The sequence below is a fragment of the Pseudophryne corroboree genome, chromosome 6 (genome assembly GCF_028390025.1).
Source record: "Pseudophryne corroboree isolate aPseCor3 chromosome 6, aPseCor3.hap2, whole genome shotgun sequence".
Classification (NCBI taxonomy): Eukaryota; Metazoa; Chordata; class Amphibia; order Anura; family Myobatrachidae; genus Pseudophryne; species Pseudophryne corroboree.
In genome coordinates, this window is record NC_086449.1 from 376,686,669 (window position 1) to 376,714,197 (window position 27,529).

The 27,529-nt window shown below is 49.1% G+C and overlaps 1 protein-coding gene across 2 annotated transcripts in view; it reads right to left on the reverse strand.

Moving 5' to 3' along the window:
- Positions 1 to 27,529, reverse strand: part of LOC134932375 (uncharacterized) — a 287,377-nt gene that overhangs the window by 145,707 nt on the left and 114,141 nt on the right. For both annotated transcript variants that reach the window (XM_063926742.1, XM_063926741.1), the window contains 2 exons: positions 14,050 to 14,235; positions 7,080 to 7,182 (listed from right to left, as the gene is read on the reverse strand). In XM_063926742.1, coding sequence (XP_063782812.1) covers positions 7,080 to 7,182; positions 14,050 to 14,235 — 289 coding nt within the window. The remainder of the gene's footprint in view (positions 1 to 7,079; positions 7,183 to 14,049; positions 14,236 to 27,529) is intronic.

A 27,529-nucleotide genomic window follows, 5' to 3' on the forward strand; every position in this document is an offset into this window, starting at 1 on the left:
AGACTAGATTTCCAGCTTTTCAGCCCTTTCGGACTCGAGGAAAAGCAAAAGGAAAGGGTTATGGCAAACAGTCTCAATCTGACAAGTCTGGTAAGACTAAAAAGCATTGGGTTACCAGAGGGCCGGCTTCCAAATCAGAAGATAAATCAGCCTAATGGTGCGGGCCTCCACCTGGGGGAACCCAGGGTGGGAGGCCGACTTCTTCAGTTTGCACAGGTCTGGCAGCAGTCTACAACAGATGCCTGGGTGCAAGAAGCGGTATCTCACGGTTATGAGTTTGCTTTCAGGAAACACCATCCTCAAAAGGTTTTTTGTACCAGCCAGTCTCCAGTGGAAACGAAGGCCAGGGCTTTGCAAGAGTCAGTTCAAAAGTTGCTTCAGTCAGGAGTGATAATTCCAGTTCCTCCTGTGCAACGAGGACAAGGTTTTTTATTCCAACCTGTTTCTAGTCCAGAAGCCAAATGGGTCGTTCCGGCCCATGCTCAATCTCAAAGTGCTTAACAAGTACATTTGGGTGCCTCTGTTTCATATGGAGACTTTACGTTCCATTATTTTGGCCATAGTGCCGGTGGATTTTATGGTATCCCTAGATATCCAGGATGCTTACCTACATGTTCCGGTTTGCTATCCTCGGGTAACATTTTCAGTTTCAGGCCCTACCAATTGGACTGGCCACAGTTCCCAGAGTGTTCACCAAAATTATGGTGGTAACGGCATCCTCTCTCAGTCAGCAGGGGATAAGGATTTTTCCATACCTCAACGATTTATTAATCCTGGCACAATCTCAGGAACTGCTTCAGTGGTATCTGCAACAGACAATAGCTTGTTTGAAGAGACACGGTTGGCTCATAAACTGGGCAAAGTCATCCCTGGCTCCATCACAACTGATAACTCACTTGGGGGCTGTGTTGGATTCAGGGCTTCAGAGGGGAATATTCAATTGAAGTCGAAAACTGCAGTCTGTCGAAAAGACGGCAGTTTTCGACTTTTTAAGGTCGAATCCAGATTCGACCTATTCAATATTTTGCCCGCCCGACCTCACGGCAGCTTCCACCCGATTCCAGGGTTCCAGTACGCTGCTGGAGCCGGGTGGAAGCTGCCGTGAGGTCGGGTGGCTGAGTGACATCCTGCTGCTGATCTCCCTGTATGCCCGCCGGCTGTCCCCTGCGGCTCGCCCCCCTTCTCCTCCTCTGCGTCCCATCTTAATTTGACTTGAAAAAGTCGAATTAAGATGGGATTGAATAGGGGTTGTCTGATCCATTCCGACAAATACATGTCGGAATGGATCAGACTTTAATTGAATATACCCCAGAGAGTAATTTTACCTCTGAACAAAATATCCAAAATTCAGTAAAGGATACAGGAGCTGCGACACAATCAAAGGGTATCCATTCACGCAGCAATCCATGTGATGGGATTGATGGTGTCAACATTCGACATGGTGGAGTATGCTCAATTCCACTCATGGCCTCTGCAACGTCTGATCCTTTACAAATGGAACGATTTTCATCAGACAATAAAAACGCAGACAATGGTCCTTCCTCTGGAAGTAAGGAGGTCATTAGCCTGGTGGCTACAGACATCCCATCTGGACAAAGGGAGACCATTTTGGATATCAGATTGGGAAATTCTGACAACGGATGCCAGGGCTGGGGAGCGGTGTCAGGAAAATTGCTTCCAGGGGCAGTGGACCAATGAAGAAAGTTGCCTGCCAATAAATATATTGAAACTTTGGGCCATATATATGGCACTTATTTAGGCAAAGGACATCCTTCAGGGAAAACCAGTCCAAATCCGCTTGGACAATGCAACGGCAGTAGCGTACCTCAACCATCAGGGAGGAACTCGCAGCCAAAACGCAATGAAGGAGGTAAATCACACATTAAATTGGGCAGAACTTCATCATCCAGCCTTGTCCGCAGTGTTCATTCCAGGAGTCCTAAACTGGGAAGCGGATTTTCTCAGTCGACACGTCATTCATGCAAACGAAAGGGCATTACACCCCTAGGTCCTCCAAATTCTGGTAGACAAGTGGGGGTTACCGGAGATATATCTCATGGCGTCCCGTCAGAACAACAAAGTTCCCACATACGGGGTCAAGAAAAAAGGATCCCAAAGCAATCTTTGTGGGTGCCCTGTCAGTAAGATGGGACTTTCGTCTGGCCTAGGTATTTCCACCGATCGCCCTCTGCAAAACAAGGAAGGGGCGTTGTGATACTAATAGCTCCGGCTTGGTCGAGAAGACACTGGTACACAGATCTTCAGAGGCTGTTAATGGATGCTCCATTCCTACTCCCTCAACGTCCAGATCTACTGTCTCAGGGTCCTTGCTATCACAAGCACCTGGATCGACTGTCTTTGACAGCATGGCTCTTGAGACTTCCATCCTGAAAGCAAGAGGATTCTCACAACAGGTAATTCAAACAATGCTCAGAATCAGGGGCATTGTTATGTCTCCCTCCTTTTCTGATTTTTTTTTATCCAGATAGAGCGGTTCTCAGAACCAAATCTGGGTGGTGTCTAAATTCCACCTTAACAAAGAAATTGTAGTCCTAGCCTTCCAAGGGCCAAACTTTTCTGTGGGAGACGCATCGTTGGGCATAGTCCACGCTTTAAGGATCTATGTGGATTGTACCAGTGCCATCAGAATAACAGACACTTTCTTCGTTCTCTACATATTTCACAAGAGATGGGATGGCCTGCTGACAAGCAGACACTGGCGAGGTGGCTTCGAATGACTATTTCAGAAGCATAGTCTCAAGCTGATCTCCCTGTTCCGGCTAATGTCTCTGCTCACTCTACTCGTAAGGTAGATCCATCACGGGCAGTACAACGTGGCGCTTCAGCAGAACAGATATGTAAGGCAGCCACATGGTCTTCCATTAACACATTCATTAGACATTCTGCCTTTGATACCTTTGCCTCCCAGGGCTCTGAATTCGGGCAAAGGATTCTCCTTTCCAATCAGGAGCGTCGCCACCACTAAATTGCTTTGGGACGTTCCAATGTTATCCTGTTCCAATTGTAAAGCGCAACGGAATTTGCTGCACTATATAAGATACTGTTAATAAATAAATAATCCTGTGGATAACCTGAGGACCCTGCAGGAGAAATAATAGTTATGGTAGACTTACCGTTGATAACTCTATTTCTCCTAAGTCCACAGGATACACAGAGATCCCACCCTGATGCATCAGATTTGAGGTTCCTTTCACTTACTAAACTCTTCCTTCTTGTACGGATGGGTGTGCATGTGTGCTTCTCATCTGATTAGGGCTCTCTATGATGTTCCCGTCTTGAGCTTTGGAAAACAACTGAATTGCCTGAGCCAGGAGGCGGGGATATAGGGAGGGGCCGTTGCATTCTGGGAGGACGAAAGCTTTGATTGTTTAGTGCCAATCCGCTGTCGCAACCTCTAGTGGCATAACTAGAAATTTTTCTCCCCTAAGCCAAAAAATTATTTGGCGCCCCCCATCCCCCACAATTGGCACTAGTAAAGGGATAAATAAGAGTCGCAAAAAAGGGGCGTGGATTCGTAGAAATGGGTGTGGCTTCGCATAAAGGGGCATGGCATTGCAGGAAGACACTACCTCATACCCCAGTTTTGCAACCTGCACGCCCAGACGTTAGCCACCACAGGAAAGAAAAATAATCCTGATTCATGCCCCTTACATTATTTGTCATTTTTCCTCCTTATAGTAATGCCCAGTATACATTATGCCACATACTGCAATGGCCCTTAGACATTACGCCACACACAATAATGCACACACCGTAATGCCCCCGACACATTATGCCACACACCGTAAGGCCTGTGACACATTATGACAGGAATCGCAATGCCCGTTATACATTATGCTATACACTGCAATGCCCCTGATACATTATAGCACATACAATGTCTGTGACACATTATGACACACCGCAATGACCCTGAGACATTATACCACAATGCTCGTGATCTAGTATACAACACACCGTAATGCCTGACACATTATTACACACACACCGCAATGTCCGTGATACATTATGCCACACACTGCAATGACCCCGAGACATTATACCACATATCACAATGCCCGTGATATAGTATACCATACACCGTAATGCCTGACACATTATACCACACACCGTAATGCCTGTGACACATTATGACAGGAATCGCAATGCCCGTTATACATTATGTTACACACTGCAATGCCCCTGATACATTATAGCACATACAATGTCCGTGACACATCATGACACACACCGCAATGCCCGTTATACATTATGCCACACACTGCAATGCCCGATACATTATAGCACATACAATGTCTGTGACACATTATGGGCACACCGCAATGACCCTGAGACATTATACCACAATGCTCGTGATCTAGTATACAACACACCGTAATGCCTGACACATTATTACACACACCGCAATGTCCGTGATACATTATGCCACACACTGCAATGACCCCGAGACATTATACCACATTGCCCGTGATATAGTATACCAAACACCGTAATGCCTGCGACACATACCGCAATGCCCGTTATAACCTATGCCACACACCGCAATGCCCCTGATACATTATAGCACAATGTCTGTGACACATTATGACACACACCGCAATGTCCGTGATACATTATGCCACACACTGCAATGACCCTGAGACATTATGCCACACACTGCAATGACCCGGAGACATTATACCACATATCACAATGCCCGTGATATAGTATACCATACACCGTAAAGCCTGTGACACATACTGCAATGCCCGTTATACCCTATGCCACACACCGCAATGCCCGTTATACATTATACCACAATGCCCGTGATATAGTATGCCACACACCGTAATGCCTGTGACACATTATGACACACACCGTAATGCCCATTACACATTAAGTCCTACAGTAAGGCTTCTAATTACTTTTAAATTACCTGCACGGTGCCAGGGGTTTTCATGCTCTGGGTGTCATGCTCGTTGCCAGGGGTTTCATGCACTGGGTGTCATGCTCGTTGCCAGGGGTTTCATGCACTGGGTGTCATGCTCGTTGCCAGGGGTTTCATGCACTGGGTGTCATGCTCGTTGCCAGGGGTTTCATGCACTGGGTGCCATGCTCGTTGCCAGGGGTTTCATGCACTGGGTGTCATGCTCGTTGCCAGGGGTTTCATGCACTGGGTGTCATACTCGTTGCCAGGGGTTTCATGCACTGGGTGTCATGCTCGTTGCCAGGGGTTTCATGCACTGGGTGTCATGCTCGTTGCTGGGGGGTAGTGCTTGTTGCTGGGGGGTAGTGCTGGGGGGTAGTGCTTGTTGCTGGGGGGGTAGTGCTTGTTGCTGGGGGGGTAGTGCTGGGGGGGGGGAGTGCTTGTTGCTGGGGGGGGGGGGTAGTGCTTGTTGCTGGGGTGGGTAGTGCTTGTTTCTAGGGCTGTGCTCTCCCAGTGCCAGATATCCCCCCCCCCCCCCCCCCAGTGCCAGGTACTCACATGCCCCCAGTGCCAAATATAGCCCCCCCAAGTGTCAGGTACACATATACCCCCCCCCCAATGCCACATATGCCCCCGGTGCCAGATATTCCCCCACAGTGCCAGGTACTCACATGCCCCCAGTGCCAAATACAGCCCCCTTCCCCCCCCCCCATGTGCCAGGTACACATATGCCCCCAGTGCCACATAAGCCCCCTTCCCCTGTGCCGCATATGCTCCCCCAGTGCCCCCCACGCTCCCCCGCGGTTTTGTGTTGGAGGGACACGGAGGGCACAGCGCGCGCCTCTCTGGGTCTCCGGCGGGTCTGTTAAAGGAAGTGCCGGTTCGTGAGCCAATCAGAGCTCACGAACGGCACTTCCTTTATTAGACCCGCCGGAGACCCAGAAGGGACACAGGAGAGGCGCACGCTGTGCCCTCCGTGTCCCTCCTTACAGCAGCGGAGGGAAGGAGGAAACCGCAGGGAGAGGAGACCGCAGATTAACATGCAGACGCTCGTCCGCATGTCAATCTGCGCTAAATCAGTGGTGCCCCCGCAGCCCTGTGCCCCCAAGCCACCGCGAGGGCTGCGGGGGCAGTAGTTACGCCACTGGCTACTTCATATCGCAATGTAATCCTGTGGATTTAGCAGAAATAGAGTTATCAACAGTAAGTCTACCATCGATTATTTTTCCCATTCGTGATTACTTACCCTACCTCCCATTTAAAATGAGATCTTCCCTTGTGGAAAAGTATCAAGAAAAGAAACAACTAATTTAATGTTGAGATCCTTTTTTTCTGAATATGAGCGAGTTGCTAGACAATTTAGCCAATGCATATCTCCATTTTAAAACCCGCTTATATAGGTCCTTTCAGGTATGTGCATTCATCAACATACTATAAGAAAATTCAGCTGAGAAAAGATGTCCAACATTAGCCTAAAATTATGGCCCTCATTCCGAGTTGATCGGTCGCAAGGCGAATTTAGCAGAGTTACACACGCTAAGCCTACGCCTACTGGGAGTGTATCTTAGCATCCTAAAATTGCGACCGATGTATTCGCATTATTGCGATCACAAACTACTTAGCAGTTTTAGAGTAGCTCCACACTTACTCTGCCTGTGCGATCAGTTCAGTGCTTGTCGTTCCTGGATTGACGTCAGAAACACACCCAGCGTTCGCTCAGACACTCCCCCGTTTCTCCGGCCACTCCTGCATTTTTTCCGGAAACGGTAGCGTTTTCATCCACACGCCCCTAAAACGCAGTGTTTCCGCCCAGTAACACCCATTTCCTGTCAATCACACTACGATCGCCGGAGCGAAGAAAAAGCCGTGAGTAAAAATCCTATCTTCATAGCAAAGTTACTTGGCGCAGTCGCAGTGCGACTATTGCGCATGCGCACTAAGCAAAATTTCACTGCGATGCGATGAAAAATAACGAGCGATCAACTCGGAATGAGGGCCTATATACACAATTGCTAATACGATCAGCACATCAGTATTTTGCTTGTTCTGCTTGTGCCATTTAACAGGAACTCGCACCACTGGCCACTTCTGCATAATGCTACCAAGGTTGACAACTAAAGCTAAAAATATGCACTTGCATGATAAAGGATACTGACAGCAAACACATTAAGTCCATCAATTGTGTACTTGTAGTAATAGAAGTTAACAGCAGAATAGCAGCACAGGACAACCTTTGTATCATAGGAGTCTTCCGCCTAGCAGTTGAAAAAACAAATAGTAGAAAGAAAAAAACAATTACAGAATTAACCACATACTGTCATTTTGCACTAAATGGTGTTTCGTAGCCTTAAAAAAAATAAAAATAAAAAAATAGCACCAGGGAAAAGTATTTGCAAGATAACTGCCATACAGACGGATGTAGTATGTTATGTCGGCGGCGGAATTCAGACCACCAGCATACCGACAGCTGCGGGCGCCACGAGGGAGAAAAGCCGTCGGTATGCCAGCAGTCGGGATTCCGGTGCTGGTATGCTGGTCGTCGGGAGCACGGCCGCCGACAAACTGAAGACCACCTATACCAATGATGGCTAACCTTGACACTCCAGCTGTTGTTGAACTACACATCCCAGCATGCCCTGCATCAGTTTTAGCATGGCCAAATAACAAAACTGTAGCAGGGCATGCTTGGATATGTAGTGCAACAGCAGCTGGAGTGTCAAGGTTAGCCATCACTGACCTATACAGACAACTGACTGCCTACCAATGTCTGTTTCACTGAAAGGAGTGTGTATAAATAAAGCCCAAACTCTAGAATTTCAAGCTCACTTGATACAGTTTAACCGAATGCTCCAACAACCAAGTGGACAGTTGGCATTTGCAAAGCAGATGGACAGCAGCGCCACAACACAATAGCAGCTCAACCCAAAAGTATAGAATGTTTACCATGTGCATTGTTCGGTCTGCTTGTGTACAGGACATACCACGCTGGCAAAGGTATCCGGATGCTAGGTCGACAGTCAATAGGTGGACCACTAATGATCAACAGGGTTAAAAGGTCGACATGGACAAAACATTGATATGCCGATGGTCAACACAGGAAAAAGGTAAACCTGATTTTTATTTATTTTTTTACAATTTTCTTAATTTTTTCTTTTTTCTTTTTTTTTTTATACTTTACGATCCACGTGGACTAGGATTGGGAATAGTAACCTTGCCTGAAGCATGGAGAGTTAACACTGTGCACTAATTGGGGTTCCCATTCACTTTAAGGAGTAAAGGACACCTTTAAAAATACCTTTGGCATAAAAAAAAGAAAAAAAAGTGACCAGCAATGATTCGATTATCTTTTGTCGCATCAAAAATAAGATTTTACTTACCGATAAATCTATTTCTCGTAGTCCGTAGTGGATGCTGGGACTCAGTCAGGACCATGGGGAATAGCGGCTCCGCAGGAGACAAGGCACAAAATTTAAAAGTTTGACCACTAGGTGGTGTGTACTGGCTCCTCCCCCTATGACCCTCCTCCAAGCCTCAGTTAGGATACTGTGCCCGGACGAGCGTACACAATAAGGAAGGATTTTGAATCCCGGGTAAGACTCATACCAGCCACACCAATCACACCGTACAACTTGTGATGTGAACCCAGTTAACAGTATGACAAACGTAGGAGCCTCTGAACAGACGGCTCACAACAATAACAACCCGATTTTTTTGTAACAATAACTATGTACAAGTATTGCAGACAATCCGCACTTGGGATGGGCGCCCAGCATCCACTACGGACTACGAGAAATAGATTTATCGGTAAGTAAAATCTTATTTTCTCTGACGTCCTAGTGGATGCTGGGACACCGTCAGGACCATGGGGATTATACCAAAGCTCCCAAACGGGCGGGAGAGTGCGGATGACTCTGCAGCACCGAATGAGAGAACTCCAGGTCCTCCTTAGCCAGGGTATCAAATTTGTAGAATTTTACAAACGTGTTCTCCCCTGACCACGTAGCTGCTCGGCAGAGTTGTAATGCCGAGACCCCTCGGGCAGCCGCCCAAGATGAGCCCACCTTCCTTGTGGAATGGGCCTTGACAGATTTAGGCTGTGGCAGGCCTGCCACAGAATGTGCAAGTTGAATTGTGCTACAAATCCAACGAGCAATCGTCTGCTTAGAAGCAGGAGCACCCAGCTTGTTGGGTGCATACAGTATAAACAGCGAGTCAGATTTTCTGACTCCAGCCGTCCTTGAAATATATATTTTCAATGCTCTGACAACGTCCAGCAACTTGGAATCCTCCAAATCGCTAGTAGCCGCAGGCACCACAATAGGCTGGTTCAGGTGAAACGCTGAAACCACCTTAGGCAGAAAGTGAGGACGCGTCCGCAGTTCTGCCCTGTCCGAATGGAAAATCAGATATGGGCTTTTATACGATAAAGCCGCCAATTCTGACACTCTCCTGGCTGAAGCCAGGGCCAGTAGCATGGTTACTTTCCATGTAAGATATTTCAAATCCACCGATTTGAGTGGCTCAAACCAATGGGATTTGAGAAAATCCAAAACTACATTAAGATCCCACGGTGCCACTGGGGGCACAACCGGGGGCTGTATATGTAGTACTCCTTTTACAAAAGTCTGGACTTCAGGAACTGAAGCCAATTCTTTCTGGAAGAAAATCGACAGGGCCGAAATTTGAACCTTAATGGACCCTAATTTGAGGCCCATAGACAATCCTGTTTGCCGGAAATGTAGGAATCGACCCAGTTGAAATTCCTCCGTCGGGGCCTTCCTGGCCTCACACCACGCAACATATTTTCTCCAAATGCGGTGATAATGTTGTGCAGTCACCTCCTTCCTGGCTTTTACCAGGGTAGGGATGACCTCTTCCGGAATGCCTTTTTCCCTTAGGATTCGGCGTTCAACCGCCATGCCGTCAAACGCAGCCGCGGTAAGTCTTGGAATAGACACGGTCCCTGCTGAAGCAGGTCCCGTCTTAGAGGTAGAGGCCACGGATCTTCCGTGAGCATCTCCTGAAGTTCCGGGTACCAAGTTCTTCTTGGCCAATCCGGAGCCACGAGTATCGTTCTTACTCCCCTTTGCCGTATAATTCTCAGTACTTTTGGTATGAGAGGCAGAGGAGGAAACACATACACTGACTGGTACACCCATGGTGTTACCAGAGCGTCTACAGCTATTGCCTGAGGGTCTCTTGACCTGGCGCAATACCTGTCCAGTTTTTTGTTGAGGCGGGACGCCATCATGTCCACCATTGGTCTTTCCCAATGGACCACAATCATGTGGAAGACTTCTGGATGAAGTCCCCACTCTCCCGGGTGCAGAACGTGTATGCTGAGGAAGTCTGCTTCCCAGTTGTCCACTCCCGGGATGAACACAGCTGACAGTGCTAACACATGATTTTCTGCCCAGCGGAGAATCCTTGCAGCTTCTGCCATTGCCCTCCTGCTTCTTGTGCCGCCCTGTGTTTACGTGGGCGACTGCCGTGATGTTGTCCGACTGAATCAACACCGGCTGACCCTGAAGCAGAGGTTTTGCCAGGCTTAGAGCATTGTAGATTGCTCTTAGCTCCAGTATATTTATGTGAAGAGACGTCTCCAGGCTTGACCACACGCCCTGGAAGTTTCTTCCCTGTGTGACCGCTCCCCAGCCTCTCAGGCTGGCATCCGTGGTCACTAGGACCCAGTTCTGTATGCCGAATCTGCGGCCCTCTAACAGATGAGCACTCTGCAACCACCATAGCAGAGACACTCTTGTCCTTGTGGACAATTTTATCCGCTGATGCATCTGCAGATGCGATCCGGACCATTTGTCCAGCAGATCCCACTGAAAAGTTCGTGCATGGAATCTGCCGAATGGAATCGCTTCGTAAGAAGCTACCATTTTTCCCAGGACTCTTGTGCATTGATGCACAGATACTTTTCCTGGTTTTAGGAGGTTTCTGACTAGATCGGATAACTCCCTGGCTTTCTCCTCCGGAAGAAATACCTTTTTCTGAACAGTGTCCAGAATCATCCCTAGGAACAACAGACGTGTCGTCGGGATCAGTTAAGATTTTGGAAAATTCAGAATCCACCCGTGTTGTTGGAGCACTAGTTGGGTTAGTGCTACTCCGACCTCCAGCTGTTCTCTGGATCTTGCCCTTATCAGGAGATCGTCCAAGTAAGGGATAATTAAGACGCCTTCTCTTCGAAGAAGGATCATCATTTCGGCCATTACCTTGGTAAAGACCCGGGGTGCCGTGGACAATCCAAACGGCAGCGTCTGAAACGGATAATGACAGTTTTGGACCACGAACCTGAGGTACCCTTGGTGTGAAGGACAAATTGGAACATGAAGGTAAGCATCCTTGATGTCCAAGGACACCATAAAATCCCCTTCTTCCAGATTCGCTATCACTGCTCTGAGTGACTCCATCTTGAACTTGAATTTTTGTATGTACAGGTTCAGAGATTTTAGATTTAGAATCGGTCTTACCGAGCCGTCCGGCTTCGGTACCACAAATAGCGTGGAGTAATACCCCTGTCCCTGTTGTAGGAGGGGTACCTTGACTACCACCTGCTGAGAATACAGCTTGTGAATGGCCTCCAATACCGTCGCCCTGTCGGAGGGAGACGTTGGCAAAGCAGACTTTAGGAAACGGCGAGGAGGGGACTTCTTGAATTCCAACCTGTAACCCTGAGATACTACCTGCAGGATCCAGGGGTCCACCTGAGAGTGAGCCCACTGTGCGCTGAAATGTTTGAGGCGACCCCCCACCGCCCCTGAGTCTGCTTGTAAGGTCCCAGCGTCATGCTGACGCCTTTGTAGAAGCCGGGGAGGGCTTCTGCTCCTGGGAAGGAGCTGCTTGTTGCAGTCTCTTACCCTTTCCTTTGCCTCGGGGCAAATAGGAATGTCCTTTTGCTCGTTTGTTCTTATAGGAACGAAAGGACTGTGGCTGAAAAGCCTGCGGCTTTTTCTGCTGGGAGGTGACCTGGGGTAAAAAGGTGGATTTTCCGGCCGTTGCCGTGGCCACCAGATCCGATAGACCGACCCCAAATAATTCCTCCCCCTTATACGGCAATACTTCCATATGTCGTTTGGAATCCGCATCACCTGACCACTGGCGCGTCCATAAACTTCTTCTGGCAGATATGGACATCGCACTTACTCTTGATGCCAGAGTGCAAATATCTCTCTGTGCATCTCGCATATAAAGAAATGCATCCTTTAACTGCTCTATAGTCAGTAAAATACTGTCCCTATCCAGGGTATCAATATTTTCAGACAGTGACTCCGACCAAGCCACGCCAGCACTGCACATCCAGGCTGAGGCGATTGCTGGTCTCAGTATAACACCCGTATGTGTGTATATACTTTTTAATGTATTCTCCAGCCTCCTATCAGCTGGATCCTTGAGGGCGGCCGTATCAGGAGACGGTAACGCCACTTGCTTTGATAAGCGTGTGAGCGCCTTATCCACCCTAGGAGGTGTTTCCCAGCGCGCCCTAACCTCTGGCGGGAAAGGGTATAATGCCAATAACTTCTTTGAAATTAGCAGTTTTCTATCTGGGGTAACCCACGCTTCATCACACACTTCATTCAGTTCCTCTGATTCAGGAAAAACTATCGGTAGTTTTTTCACACCCCACATAATACCCCTTTTTGTGGTACTTGCAGTATCAGAGATATGCAAAGCCTCCTTCATTGCCGTGATCATATAACGTGTGGCCCTACTGGAAAATACGTTTGTTTCTTCACCGTCGACACTGGATTCAGTGTCAGTGTCTGGGTCTGTGTCGACCGACTGAGGTAAAGGGCGTTTTACAGCCCCTGACGGTGTCTGAGACGCCTGGACAGGTACTAACTGGTTTGCCGGCTGTCTCATGTCGTCAACCGACTTTTGTAGCGTGCTGACACTATCCCGTAATTCCATAAACAAAGCCATCCATTCTGGTGTCGACTCCCTAGGGGGTGACATCACCATTACAGGCAATTGCTCCGCCTCCACGCCAACATCGTCCTCATACATGTCGACACACACGTACCGACACAGCAGACACACAGGGAATGCTCTGATAGAAGACAGGACCCCACTAGCCCTTTGGGGAGACAGAGGGAGAGTTTGCCAGCACACACCCAAGCGCTATAAATATATATAGGGACAACCTTAATAAGTGTGTTCCCTTTATAGCAGCTCAAATATTATAAATATCGCCAATAAGTGCCCCCCCTCTCTGTTTTTACCCTGTTTCTGTAGTGCAGTGCAGGGGAGAGTCCTGGGAGCCTTCCTCGCAGCGGAGCTGGGCAGGAAAATGGCGCTGTGTGCTGAGGAGAATAGGCCCCGCCCCCTTTTCGGCGGGCTTCTTCTCCCGGTTTTTTTGGAACCTGGCAGGGGTTAAATACATCCATATAGCCCCAGGGGCTATATGTGATATATTTTAGCCAGAATAGGTATATTACATTGCTGCCCAGGGCGCCCCCCCCAGCGCCCTGCACCCTCAGTGACCGCTGGTGTGAAGTGTGCGGAGAGCAATGGCGCACAGCTGCAGTGCTGTGCGCTACCTCATGAAGACTGAGACGTCTTCTGCCGCCGGTTTCTGGACCTCTTCTCTATTCGGCATCTGCAAGGGGGTCGGCGGCGCGGCTCCGGTGACCCATCCAGGCTGTACCTGTGATCGTCCCTCTGGAGCTAGTGTCCAGTAGCCTAAGAAGCCAATCCATCCTGCACGCAGGTGAGTTCACTTCTTCTCCCCTAAGTCCCTCGTTGCAGTGAGCCTGTTGCCAGCAGGACTCACTGAAAATAAAAAACCTAACAAACTTTTTCTAAGCAGCTCTTTAGGAGAGCCACCTAGATTGCACCCTGCTCGGACGGGCACAAAAACCTAACTGAGGCTTGGAGGAGGGTCATAGGGGGAGGAGCCAGTACACACCACCTAGTGGTCAAACTTTTAAATTTTGTGCCCTGTCTCCTGCGGAGCCGCTATTCCCCATGGTCCTGACGGAGTCCCAGCATCCACTAGGACGTCAGAGAAATAGGGGATGGTGTTCCCGACACCCCACCCTCTAGTTATTTTGTACGGTGTCATGAATTTCTTTTAGTCAGGCCTCTGCACTGCAGACTCTTTAATTTCATACCTTGTGCGTGCGGCAAATGTGTACATGCTCTGGAGGCATTAGCAGCACAGAGGACAAAACCCTGGCATTCATCTTAGAAATTGGAATAAGAAAGACAGAGATCCAGGAGATGAAGCAAGCCAGCCCATGGACTACTGCAAGCACAGGAAATCCTAATAGGAGCCACAGGTAAGTGCTGATGCGCCACTGAAATAAAGACAAGATACATAGTGAGATATAGTAGGTTTCTCACACGTAAACACTGTAGTACGTGGAGTTCAAAAAGTCCCTCTGCAGTGACTGTGCTAAGCAAGTCTCCCCGCAGAGAATGTGTACATAGTAATAAAACATTTGTTTCTAAGCACTTTATTTACATGAAATAACAGAATGTTACAAACTTACCTATATTGAGTGTTAAGTGTTGTCCCAATCCCGGGCCTGGCTGGCAGCTGAGGATGCTGCATTTCAGATGTGCTCCGGCTTACACACTTATAAAAAGCTTATTGTTGCCCCATCCTTCCCTCTCAAACTCCCCCCTACCCTCCCTGCTACTACACACTCGAAGCCACGGAGTCGGGGAGCGACGTGGAAGCTCCCGCGAACTGTGGCCTACACTTGGCCCTGAAGCCGGGCCTCGATTTGGCCTTCGGCCCGCCGGACCTCCAGACGCGCCGTGGTAGCGGCGTCCAGACCTGTCTCTCCCCCTCTGGCGCTCCCGGACCCGGTTGCTGGCTGTAGACATCCTCACCTGGCCCACGACCGCTGCATCTGCGTGGGAACCCGGCTGTAGGCGCCGCGATCTGCCCCTCTGACGCGGCGACGGGAACCGGCGGCTCTCTCCCTCCTGCTGCTGCGGGCGGCCCGGACGGAGCGGAGATCAAGGCGGCGCCTGCCCGCCGTGAGCCGCCCCTCTACAGTGACAGTCTCTCCCTGCACTGCGGCCCGCGGGGCGCTGCTGGCCGGGGCCGGATCCGTGGGTGGTGGCCATCTTGGAATACGGGTCTGCAGTGCATGCGTCCCCCGCAGTGAAGGTGAGCCTGGGGGATCCTGCATACTGTACCAGGGGACCCGGTACTGAGCTGCTGAAGTGATTGGGTGGCTGGGGCTTTGATGTGTGCGGTGTCCCAGCTGTACCCCCCTCCCTCCCCTCCCCCCCCCCCCGCCTCCATTTACTGCTGCCTCTCACTCCCTGGAGCTTATATGGTGGAGGTGGATCCGGGCTACTGACGTTTCTTTTATGAGAAAAAGTTACTGGGTTACACTGGATTCGTGTGCACCACTGTCCTGGAACTACCCTGCTAATTTGAGTTTTGACCTCCACATCTGAATAAAGTGCCATTGCTCAGCATTACCTTCTCCTGCAGGAAACACAGCAAGCATCACTTGCATATACCTTGTTTGATTGAAGGACTTGGAGCTCCCTCCTGTGGCGACTTCTTGAATTACACCCTTCCTTCAGACTCATACTATAACAAGGAGCTTACGGAGCCCTCTCCCACTGCTGGCTCTGCTCTTCTGTAGACAAGGATCCCTCAGCACTTCGGCACGGTGGCGGCTGCCCTCCCATGCTGGAATTGTTCCCCGTTCTTTACTCCGGATAGACCAGATCCGGCCTTCTACAACAATGTCACTCTACTCTTCACAACATGGTGACTGAACGTTAAACTACAATGACCATACCGGGCCACGCTGAGGGGAACACGTGCTATGTCGCCTATATGTTGATATTTAGCTCGACGATAATTCCTTCTGACTACGCTTAACACCGTGCATCATGCCGAGAAGACGTTCCTCCAAGAAATGGTCAAATACTCCAGCCACTTCATCCCAAGCCATGGCTTTTCGTACACTATTTCGGCCACCAGTGCCCCGACTTTGCCTCGTCTACCCCTTCATCGCCCTCCTTACTCTCCAGTGCCATGGACGATAACGTGGCTGCGGGACCCCCTGCTCTCCCTCCACCGTCTACTCCTATTGTGGAATCCTCAGACTTATCTGCCATTCTCTCTAAATTGCAGTCTCTTCCCACCCGCCAAGACCTGCAGCAGGACCTCCAGTCCATGGAACAACGGATACAGGATTCCATTCAGGCCTGTATTTCTTCCATTCAGTCTGTCACCCATGTCGCCGATAGTGTGGTAACATTAGAGGATTGCTCTGAGAGGACGGATTCTAAAATATCTGATCTCATTTCTCGCCAATCACGCTCTCCGATAGCCATGGACCTCAGACTCAATGACATTGACAACAGAGGGCGCAGGAATAACCTGCGAATACGGGAACTGCCTGAAGACGTCACACCCCAAAACGTTGAACCTGTTCTGACCAAAATATTCAATGAACTTTTGGGGGCAGACTCAGACTACCAGATGGTGTTTGACAGGGCGCATCGAGCCTTATGCCCTAGAGGGGCCCCAACAGAAAGACCACGCAATGTTATCTGCAGACTCCACTACTTTCAGGAAAAGGAGGAGGAGATTCTTAAAGCAGCCAGACATGCGACGGACATTGCTTTTGATGGCCACAGGATACAAGTTTTTCCGGACCTCTCGTGGTCTACCCTGCAACAGAGGCATATTCTACGCCCCCTCACGGATGAACTCAAAAACCGTAACATCAAATTTCGCTGGGGATTACCCTTATCTATTCAAGCGACCTACAAAAGGAACCCTCTGTTTTACAGGAATATGAAGGTGTTAAAAGACTTTTGTTCGGCCCTAGACATCCCTGCCCCGAGTCTTCCTAATTGGCTGGACCCATTTGAACTGTCATTATCACCTCCACCTCGTGCGGAACAGTGGCAGAAAGTCCGTAATTCTAGGAGACGGCGAGCTGACACAGTCGGGGAATCAAACAGTTACGACTGCAGCAGCTGCCGCTGATCACACGGGATGACAACTGCAAGCTGGACTTCAAGTTACACTCTCCATGGACACGTGACTATTTGACATACTTATGTGTTTTTGCTATGTTTTTTTCTTTTTGATGTGTCCTTCCATTGATGGTTAATTAGTTCGCTGTCTGCGATTGTTTAGGTTATTGTTTGCCTCTCATGGCTGCTTGAATAATGCCACTTCCTGCCAGGTCATGTTTTTGGGTTTTCAGGTTGTGTCACTTCTATACTAGATCAATACTACTTGTCATGCCTTTTTGTCTTTAGTTTTCAGCGCACTACTTGATCTCGTAGTCTTCTAACTCAGTTTTCTTCTTTCTTCGAGCTTCTCTGTCTGCTGGTTAATTTTGTTTAAATTTCAATGCTGTTACACGGCGATGTATCTCGGTTCCCCTCTGACCCCCCTTGCTCTGCTATATATTTGTAGATCATGCCGTTTATGGTTTCCCATGACTAATGATGCAGAGTATTGCTGCTGCACTAACAGCTAGTTTTTTTGTCTTTTATCGTCTACGTTACTTCCCCCTGTCTTTCCTCTTGTGATTTCCCCCCCCCCCCTCCCCCAATTGGATGAGGTATTATGGGTGGTTACTCTCTCAACAAGGTAAAATGGGCGATACGGTGTTTTGGTGGCGTTGGGATTCCCTGGTAACTTGTCAATATGACTAACTTGAAGTTAGTATCATTTAATGTGAAAGGCCTTAACATCCCAGAGAAGAGGGCCCGGCTTCTACACTCCCTACATACCGATAAAGCGGACGTGGTGTTCCTCCAGGAGAGACACTTTAAAAAAAGGTGCCTCGCCAAAGCTACACTCGTCATTTCCCGCAGGGATATTATAATGATTTCTCAGGAGCTAAGGCCAAGGGAGTTGCAATTTTATTTGCCAAACATGTTCGATTGAGTGATGTATCGGAGGTTCCTATTGGGGATGGGAGGGGCCTACTGGTGAAAGCTACTATTAGTGGCCAAACTTTTACATTTGTAAACCTTTATCTCCCTAATCAGGGTCAGATCCGTTTTCTGAGGGAGGCTTTGGAGTTGGTTGAGCAAACTTTGGAAGGGGTGTTGGTGGTAGGTGGGGACCTTAACTGGGCATTGGAGCCTCTCCTAGATACCTCAAATGGCGCACCCAGGTCTTCTTTAACCGATATTAAACGCTTTAAATCAATTCTACATGACTTCCAACTAATAGACACCTGGCGACTGCTCCACCCTAAGGATAGAGACTACACAATTTATTCTTACCAGCACAATTGTTATACCCGTATTGATTATCTCTGTGTGGACCATAACTCTTGATTCTCTTGTAGATGCCACAATAGGACAAATAGTTGGCTCTGACCACGTCCCCATTACTCTTATCCTATCTTTACGCCACCCTCCTCCGCACCAAAGGCGATATAATGAGCAATTTCTTAGAGACCCAGACTGTCAGGCCCAAATAGAAAGGTGCTAATGAGGATTACATTGCTCTTAATATGACTGACGAGGTCTCCCCAGTGACTGTGTGGGAAGCCCATAAATGCGTGATTAGGGGTAAATGCATCCAACTGGGTTCCCACCTCAAGAAACAAAAACATGAATGCCGGGAAGCCCTACTTGCTAAAATTAAAAGACTGGAACTTGCGCATAAATCTAATCTTCCGATGTGTTAGCAGAACTGCAAGAGGCTCGGCCATCCCTAAATAGTTTACTGAATGAAGGCACCCGCAGAGCGTTTCGCTGCTGCCGACATAAATCCCATAGGTGGGGTAATAAACCTGGGAAGCTTCTTGCTCGTGCCCTTCAAGCTCAAAGATCCCTAACTTATCTTAAAGAGATTAAGGACTCCTCTGGTGTGTCTCATGCTTCTGACAATAAGATGGCTGAGATCTTTCATGCTTATTCTGATCGCTATAATTTGACATCACCGCGCTCCCAGTGTGAGCAGTCAGTACATGAGAAGGCAGTAGAGGACTTCCTAGAGGAGATTAAATTCCCGTCACTCTCCCCAGCTATGATTTCAGCCCTTGAAGATCCTTTTACTGACGGTGAACTCATGTCCGCCCTGAAGTCCTCCCAGTCTGGTAAAAGTCCGGGGCCCATATCTTATTACAAAATGTTTCAAGATAAACTTCTCCCTCTTTTGCTCCGTGCCTGTAACTCGGTCTCTCCCCAGGCCCCCTTCTCGAATCAGTCCTTAGGAGCCCACATCGCAGTCATTCCTAAAGACGGTAAAGATCCATCATTGCCGTCCAGTTACAGACCAATCTCCCTCCTCAACGTAGATGTTAAATTATATGCCAAACTCAGAGCGAACCGCCTGTTTGTTGCTGCCAGAAGTGATACACTCGGACCAGGTTGGCTTTGTTTGAGGTAGGCAAGCAAGGGACAACACCATAAAAGGTGATTGACCTGATAGCCCATGCAGGCTCGGCTAAGACTCCTATGATCCTTCTCTCCATAGACGCCGAGAAAGCCTTCGACCGTATAGACTGGGTCTTTATGGAGACAACACTGCGAAGACTGGGCCTGGGAGAGGTGTTCATGCAAAAAATCTTGGCACTATACCGGGCTCCCTCGGCACAGGTGCGGGTGAACGGAATACTTTCCGACCCGATAACCATCTCTGATGGGACTAGACAGGGATGCCCGTTGTCACCTTTAATATTTGTTGTCTGCATGGAGGGGCCCATTAGGCGGAACCCTGATATCAATAGATTGAAAGTGGGTGAAAGTGAACATAGAATTGCATTGTTTGCAGAGGACCTCCTGGCGGTCGTTACGGACCCTGCTGTGTCATTACCTAACCTTATGAAAGGGAGTTTTCACGTTTTGGGGCGTTGTCTAATTTTAGGATTAATGATACTAAAATCGACAGCTCTTAATTTCTCCCTCCCTACTGAATTAGTCTCCTCCCTGAGGGCTGTGTTTCCCCCCTTCACCTGGCACCCCACATACATTAAGTATTTAGGTATTCTGATCCCCTCCTCGCTTTCTACTACAGTCACTTTAAATCATCTCCCTTTAATGTGGAAGTTGCGCAAGTAAATGACGCAGTGGTTCCAGCAGAAATTTTCCTGGTTAGGCCGTATGAGCATTGTGAAAATATATATCCTGCCAAGGTTGCTGTATCTTTTCCAAACTATGCCCTTGAAGGTCCCCATCAGTTTCTGGTTGACACACATAAGGCGATAAGCCTATTTGAGGTGGCAGGAAACCCAGGTTCAAACATTGCTACTTATTTTATAGGAGGGCCCATGGGGGCCAACAGTTACCCATAATATCGGCATATTATCAGGCCACGATTTTGAATAGGGTCCTGGATTGGTCGCGACCTGGTGCCAGCTCTAAACAGTGGGTAGATTTGGAGAGAAGGTCCCCGGGACTACAATTACAGGCAGTGCCCTGGATTAGAACCATTGGCCACTCCTCTCATTTGACGGTTGGACCCACTTTGGCTCTATGGAGAGCACTACGTTATAAATTGGGTCTTTCTTCGTCAACTTCCCTCCTTTTCTCCGCTTCTTAACAACCCATGGTTTGTACCGGGTATTGGAGGAGGTGCTGCCGCCAGATGGAAACGGGCAGGCTTGACTAGGATATCACATTTGCTCTCAGGAGGAAAGGTTAAAATTTGAATTTACTCACCGGTAATTCTATTTCTCGTAGTCCGTAGTGGATGCTGGGAACTCCGAAAGGACCATGGGGAATAGCGGGCTCCGAAGGAGGCTGGGCACTCTAGAAAGATTTAGGACTACCTGGTGTGCACTGGCTCCTCCCACTATGACCCTCCTCCAAGCCTCAGTTAGGACACTGTGCCCGGACGAGCGTACACAATAAGGAAGGATTTTGAATCCCGGGTAAGACTCATACCAGCCACACCAATCACACCGTACAACTCACCGTATGAATCCCAGTTAACAGTATGAAACAACTGAGCCTCTCAACAGATGGCTCAACAATAACCCGATTTAGTTAACAATAACTATGTACAAGTATTGCAGATAAACCGCACTTGGGATGGGCGCCCAGCATCCACTACGGACTACGAGAAATAGAATTACCGGTGAGTAAATTCTTATTTTCTCTAACGTCCTAGTGGATGCTGGGAACTCCGAAAGGACCATGGGGATTATACCAAAGCTCCCAAACGGGCGGGAGAGTGCGGATGACTCTGCAGCACCGAATGAGAGAACTCCAGGTCCTCCTCAGCCAGGGTATCAAATTTGTAGAATTTTGCAAACATGTTTGCCCCTGACCAAGTAGCTGCTCGGCAAAGTTGTAAAGCCGAGACCCCTCGGGCAGCCGCCCAAGATGAGCCCACCTTCCTAGTGGAATGGGCATTTACAGATTTTGGCTGTGGCAGGCCTGCCACAGAATGAGCAAGCTGAATTGTACTACAAATCCAGCGAGCAATAGTCTGCTTAGAAGCAGGAGCACCCAGCTTGTTGGGTGCATACAGGATAAACAGCGAGTCAGATTTTCTGACTCCAGCCGTCCTGGAAACATATTTTCAGGGCCCTGACAACGTCTAGCAACTTGGAGTCCTCCAAGTCCCTAGTAGCCGCAGGCACCACAATAGGCTGGTTCAGGTGAAACGCTGACACCACCTTTGGGAGAAATTGGGGACGAGTCCTCAATTCTGCCCTATCCATATGGAAAATCAGATAAGGGCTTTTACATGATAAAGCCGCCAATTCTGACACACGCCTGGCTGAAGCCAAAGCCAATAACATGACCACTTTCCACGTGAGATATTTCAGATCCACGGTTTTTAGTGGCTCAAACCAATGTGATTTTAAGAAACTCAACATCACGTTGAGATCCCAAGGTGCCACAGGAGGCACAAATGGGGGCTGAATATGCAGCACTCCTTTCACAAATGTCTGAACTTCAGGTACTGAAGCTAGTTCTTTTTGAAAGAAAATCGACAGAGCCGAGATCTGTACTTTAATGGAGCCTAGTTTTAGGCCCATATTAACTCCTGCTTGCAGGAAATGCAGAAATCGACCTAGCTGAAATTCCTCTGTTGGGGCCTTTTCGGCCTCACACCATGCAACATACTTCCGCCATATGCGGTGATAATGATTTGCTATAACCTCTTTTCTAGCTTTAATAAGCGTAGGAATGACTTCCTCCGGAATGCCCTTTTCCTTCAGGATCCGGCGTTCAACCGCCATGCCGTCAAACGCAGCCGCGGTAAGTCTTGGAACAGACAGGGCCCCTGCTGTAGCAGGTCTTGTCTGAGCGGCAGAGACCACGGGTCCTCTGAGATCATCTCTTGAAGTTCCGGGTACCACGCTCTTCTTGGCCAATCCGGAACCACGAGAATTGTGTTTACACCTCGCTTTCTTATTATTCTCAATACCTTTGGTATGAGAGGTAGAGGAGGGAACACATAAACTGACTGGTACACCCACGGTGTCACTAGAGCATCCACAGCTATCGCCTGAGGGTCTCTTGACCTGGCGCAATACCTCTCTAGTTTTTTGTTTAGGCGGGACGCCATCATGTCCACCTGTGGACGACCCCACTGATTTACAATCATTTGGAAGACTTCTGGATGAAGTCCCCACTCTCCCGGGTGGAGGTCGTGCCTGCTGAGAAAGTCTGCTTCCCAGTTGTCCACTCCCGGGATGAACACTGCTGACAGTGCTAGTACATGATTTTCCGCCCATCGGAGTATCCTTGTGGCTTCTGCCATTGCCATCCTGCTTCTTGTGCCGCCCTGTCGATTCACATGGGCGACTGCAGTGATGTTGTCTGACTGGATCAGCACCGGCTGGTGTAGGAGCAGGGATTTTGCTTGACTTAGGGCATTGTAAATGGCCCTTAGTTCCAGAATATTTATGTGAAGGGAAGTCTCGTGACTTGACCATAGTCCTTGGAAGTTTCTTCCCTTTGTGACTGCCCCCCAGCCTCGTAGGCTGGCATCCGTGGTCACCAGGACCCAGTCCTGTACGCCGAATCTGCGGCCCTCCAAAAGATGAGCACTCTGCAGCCACCACAGAAGAGACACCCTGGTTCTTGGGGACAGGGTTATCAAGCGATGCATCTGAAGATGCGACCCGGACCACTTGTCCAACAGGTCCCACTGAAAAATCCTGGCATGGAACCTGCCGAATGGAATTGCTTCGTAAGAAGCTACCATCTTTCCCAGGACCCGCGTGCAGTGATGCATCGATACCTGTTTTGGTTTTAGGAGGTCTCTGACTAGAGAAGACAACTCCCTGGCTTTCTCCTCCGGGAAAAACACTTTTTTCTGGACTGTGTCCAGAATCATTCCCAGGAACATTAGACGTGTCGTCGGGACCAGCTGTGACTTTGGGATATTCAGAATCCAGCCGTGCTGGCGCAGCACTTCCTGAGATAGTGCTACTCCCACTAACAACTGTTCCTTGGATCGTGCCTTTATTAGGAGATCGTCCAAGTATGGGATAATTAAAACTCCCTTTTTTCGAAGGAGTATAATCATTTCCGCCATAACCTTGGTAAATACCCTCGGTGCCGTGGAGAGTCCAAACGGCAGCGTCTGGAATTGGTAATGGCAATCCTGTACCACAAATCTGAGGTACTCCTGGTGAGGATGGTAAATGGGGACATGCAGGTAAGCATCCTTGATGTCCAGGGATACCATGTAATCCCCCTCCTCCAGGCTTGCAATAACCGCCCTGAGCGATTCCATCTTGAACTTGAATTTTTTTATGTATGTGTTCAAGGATTTCAAATTTAAAATGGGTCTCACCGAACCGTCCGGTTTCGGCACCACAAATAGTGTGGAATAGTAACCCCGGCCTTGTTGAAGTAGGGGTACCTTGATTATCACCTGCTGGGAATACAGCTTGTGAATCGCTGCTAGCACCGCCTCCCTGTCTGAGGGAGCAATTGGCAAGGCAGATTTTAGGAACCGGTGGGGTGGAGCCGCCTCGAATTCTAGCTTGTACCCCTGAGATACTATTTGAAGGATCCAGGGATCCACCTGTGAGCGAGCCCACTGATCGCTGAAATTCATGAGGCGGGCCCCCACCGTACCTGGCTCCGCCTGTGGAGCCCCACCGTCATGCGGCGGACTTGGAAGAGGAAGCGGGTCCATAAGCATCTCCTAGCAGAGATGGACAATGCACTTATTTTAGATGCCAGCCGGCAGACTTCCCTCTGTGCATCTCTCATATATAAGACTGAGTCTTTGATATGGTCAATTGTTAGCAGAATCGTGTCTCTGTCTAGTGTGTCAATATTTTCTGACAGTTTATCCGACCACGCAGCGGCAGCACTGCACATCCATGCTGACGCAATAGCTGGTCTAAGTATAATGCCTGAGTGTGTATATACAGACTTCAGGATCGCCTCCTGCTTTCTATCAGCAGGTTCCTTAAGGGCGGCCGTATCCTGAGACGGTAGTGCCACCTTTTTAGACAAACGTGTGAGCGCTTTATCCACTCTAGGAGGTGTTTCCCAACGTAACCTATCCTCTGGCGGGAAAGGGAACGCCATTAGTACCTTCTTAGGAATTACCAATTTCTTATCAGGGGAAGCCCACGCTTCTTCACACGCTTCATTTAATTCATCTGACGGGGGAAAAACTACAGGTAGTTTTTTCTCCCCAACATAATACCCTTTTTTGTGGTACCTGGATGTAAATCAGAGTTATTTAACACCTCTTTCATTGCCTCAATCATGCAGTGAATGGCCTTAATGGGCATTAAATTTGACTCCTCGTCGTCGACACTGGTGTCAGTATCCGTGTCGACATCTACTTGTGCCATCTGAGATAGCGGGCATTTCAGAGCCCCTGATGACTTTTGAGACACCTGGACAGGCACGAGCTGAGAACTCGGCTGTCCCGCAGTCGGCATGTCGTCAAATTTCTTATGTAATGAGTCTATACGTGCACTCATTTCTTTCCATAAGCACATCCACTCAGGTGTCTGCCCCCCAGGGGGTGACATCCCTTCTAAAGGCATCTGCTCCGCCTCCACCTCATTATCCTCATCAAACATGTCGACACAGCCGTACCGACACATTCCACACACACAGGGAATGCTCAATATAGAGGACAGGACCCACAAAAGCCCTTTGGGGGGACAGAGTGAGAGTATGCCAGCACACACCAGAGCGCTATATAAGGCAGGGACTAACTGAGTTATGTCCCTTATAGCTGCTTTTTAATATAAACTATATACTGCGCCAAATTAAATGCCCCCCCTCTCTCTTTTTTACCCTTTTCTGTAGAGTAGTCTGCAGGGGAGAGCCAGGGAGCTTCCTTCCAGCAGAACTGTGAGGGAAAAATGGCGCCCAGTGTGCTGACGGAGATAGCTCCGCCCCTTTCCCGCGGCCTATTCTCCCGCTTTTCTTTGGAATCTGGCAGGGGTATTTACCTCATATATAGCCCCTGGGGCTATATATTGAGGTATTTTTGCCAGCCAAGGTGTTTTTATTGCTGCCTCAGGGCGCCCCCCCCCCCCCCCAGCGCCCTGCACCCTCAGTGACCGGAGTGTGAAGTGTGAGAGGAGCAATGGCGCACAGCTGCAGTGCTGTGCGCTACCTTGGTGAAGACTGATGTCTTCATGCCGCCGATTTTCCGGACCATCTTCTTGCTTCTGGCTCTGTAAGGGGGACGGCGACGCGGCTCCGGGACCGAACATCAAGGCTGGGCCTGCGGTCGATCCCTCTGGAGCTAATGGTGTCCAGTAGCCTAAGAAGCCCAATCCGGCTGCAAGCAGGCGAGTTCGCTTCTTCTCCCCTTAGTCCCTCGCTGCAGTGAGCCTGTTGCCAACAGGTCTCACTGAAAATAATAAACCTAAGACTATCTTTCTTCTAAGAGCTCAGGAGAGCCCCTAGTGTGCATCCAACCTCGGCCGGGCACAAAATCTAACTGAGGCTTGGAGGAGGGTCATAGTGGGAGGAGCCAGTGCACACCAGGTAGTCCTAAATCTTTCTAGAGTGCCCAGCCTCCTTCGGAGCCCGCTATTCCCCATGGTCCTTTCGGAGTTCCCAGCATCCACTAGGACGTTAGAGAAATCTTTTGATGAACTCTGACTTCTGGTTCTATCTCCAGACTCGTCACTTTATTTTGTCACACAGGACAGCTGCTGCATTAACGGGTGGTCTTCTGTATGCCGGCGGTCGGGCTCCCGGCGCTCAGTATACCGGCGCCGGGAGCCCGACAGCCGGCATACCGACACTTATTTTCCCTCGTGGGGGTCCACGACCCCCATAGAGGGAGAATAAAATAGTGTGGCGCGCGTAGCGCGCCACCGTGCCCATGGCGTGCCGAGCGCAGCGAGCCCGCAAGGGGCTCATTTGCGCTCGCCACGCTGTCGGTAAGCCGGCGGTCGGGCTCCCGGCGCCGGGATGCTGGTCGCCGGGAGCCCGACCGCCGGCCAGCCGTAGTGAACCCGCATTAACAATAGGCGTCACACCTTTTGAAGCAATGTGTTCCCAATCCTCTGAACCCACCCATGGGGTGTAGTATGGTATGCCGGTGCTCGGGCACCCGGCGACCAGCATACCGGCGCCGGGAGCCCGACTGCCGGCATACCGACAGCGTGGCGAGCGCAAAAGAGCCCCTTGCGGGCTCGCTGCGCTCGCCACGCTGCGGGCATGACACTATTTTATTCTCCCTCCAGGGGGGTCGTGGACCCCCACGAGAGAGAATAGTTGTCGGTATGCCGGGATTCCGGCGCCGGTATACTGTGCGCCGGGATCCCAACATTCGGCATACAGAAGACCACCCCACCCATGTTATATCAGGTATATATAAGATATTACATGGTCTTTTCACAGGATATCCCGCCTTTTGTACAAAATGGGACGCTGACCTTATACCTCGAGGGATACATATTCATTGGAAAAAAACACTGAAGTTATAACTCGGTGCTCTACAAGCTTGGAGGTGATAGAAACCCAGTATAAACTCTTTACTAGGTGGTATCGATGTCCCTCCCTCCTGCATAAGTTCTTTCCCTCGGTGTCCCCCCTGTGCTGTTATTCATATATGGTGGGACTGCCCTCTAATTGCTACTTTTTGGGGCAAAATTATTCAAATTTCCTCTGACATCCTGGGGTTTCAGGCTCCTACTAAGCCCGACTTCTGGTTACTCTCCCATACTGCAATACCACTAGCAAAATATAAACATTCCTTTCTCAAGCATCTCAATAACGCAGCGAGGGCTGTAGTACCGGTTCACTGGAAGTCTCAAACTCCCCCCAGGATTTGGGAGTGGTTCCAGCGGATAGAATTTTATAGGACTATGGAGGATTTTTTTCATTCAGTGCTGGACAAACACTCTGATTATGTTGATACGTGGTCTTCTTGGCTGGAATTTAAATCTACCTCCACCTACAATGACCAGATCCCACTAGAACCATCATGATATTTCTTTCCTGTGTAGACCACTTCACTGTATGGAAACCACTCTTGTAATTAGATACGATTGATTAGCTCACTCATTCCCCTTCCCTGACTCTGCCCTTTCCCCCCTCTACCCTTTGTCTTGTCTTCTTTTCATTAATATAACTTATGCTTGCATTATGCTTGTTGTACTTTTTTGTTTTGGGTTTTGTTTTTTTACCCCTCATATTGAGTATATTGTTGCCGATCCTCTGCTGTATAATATAAAC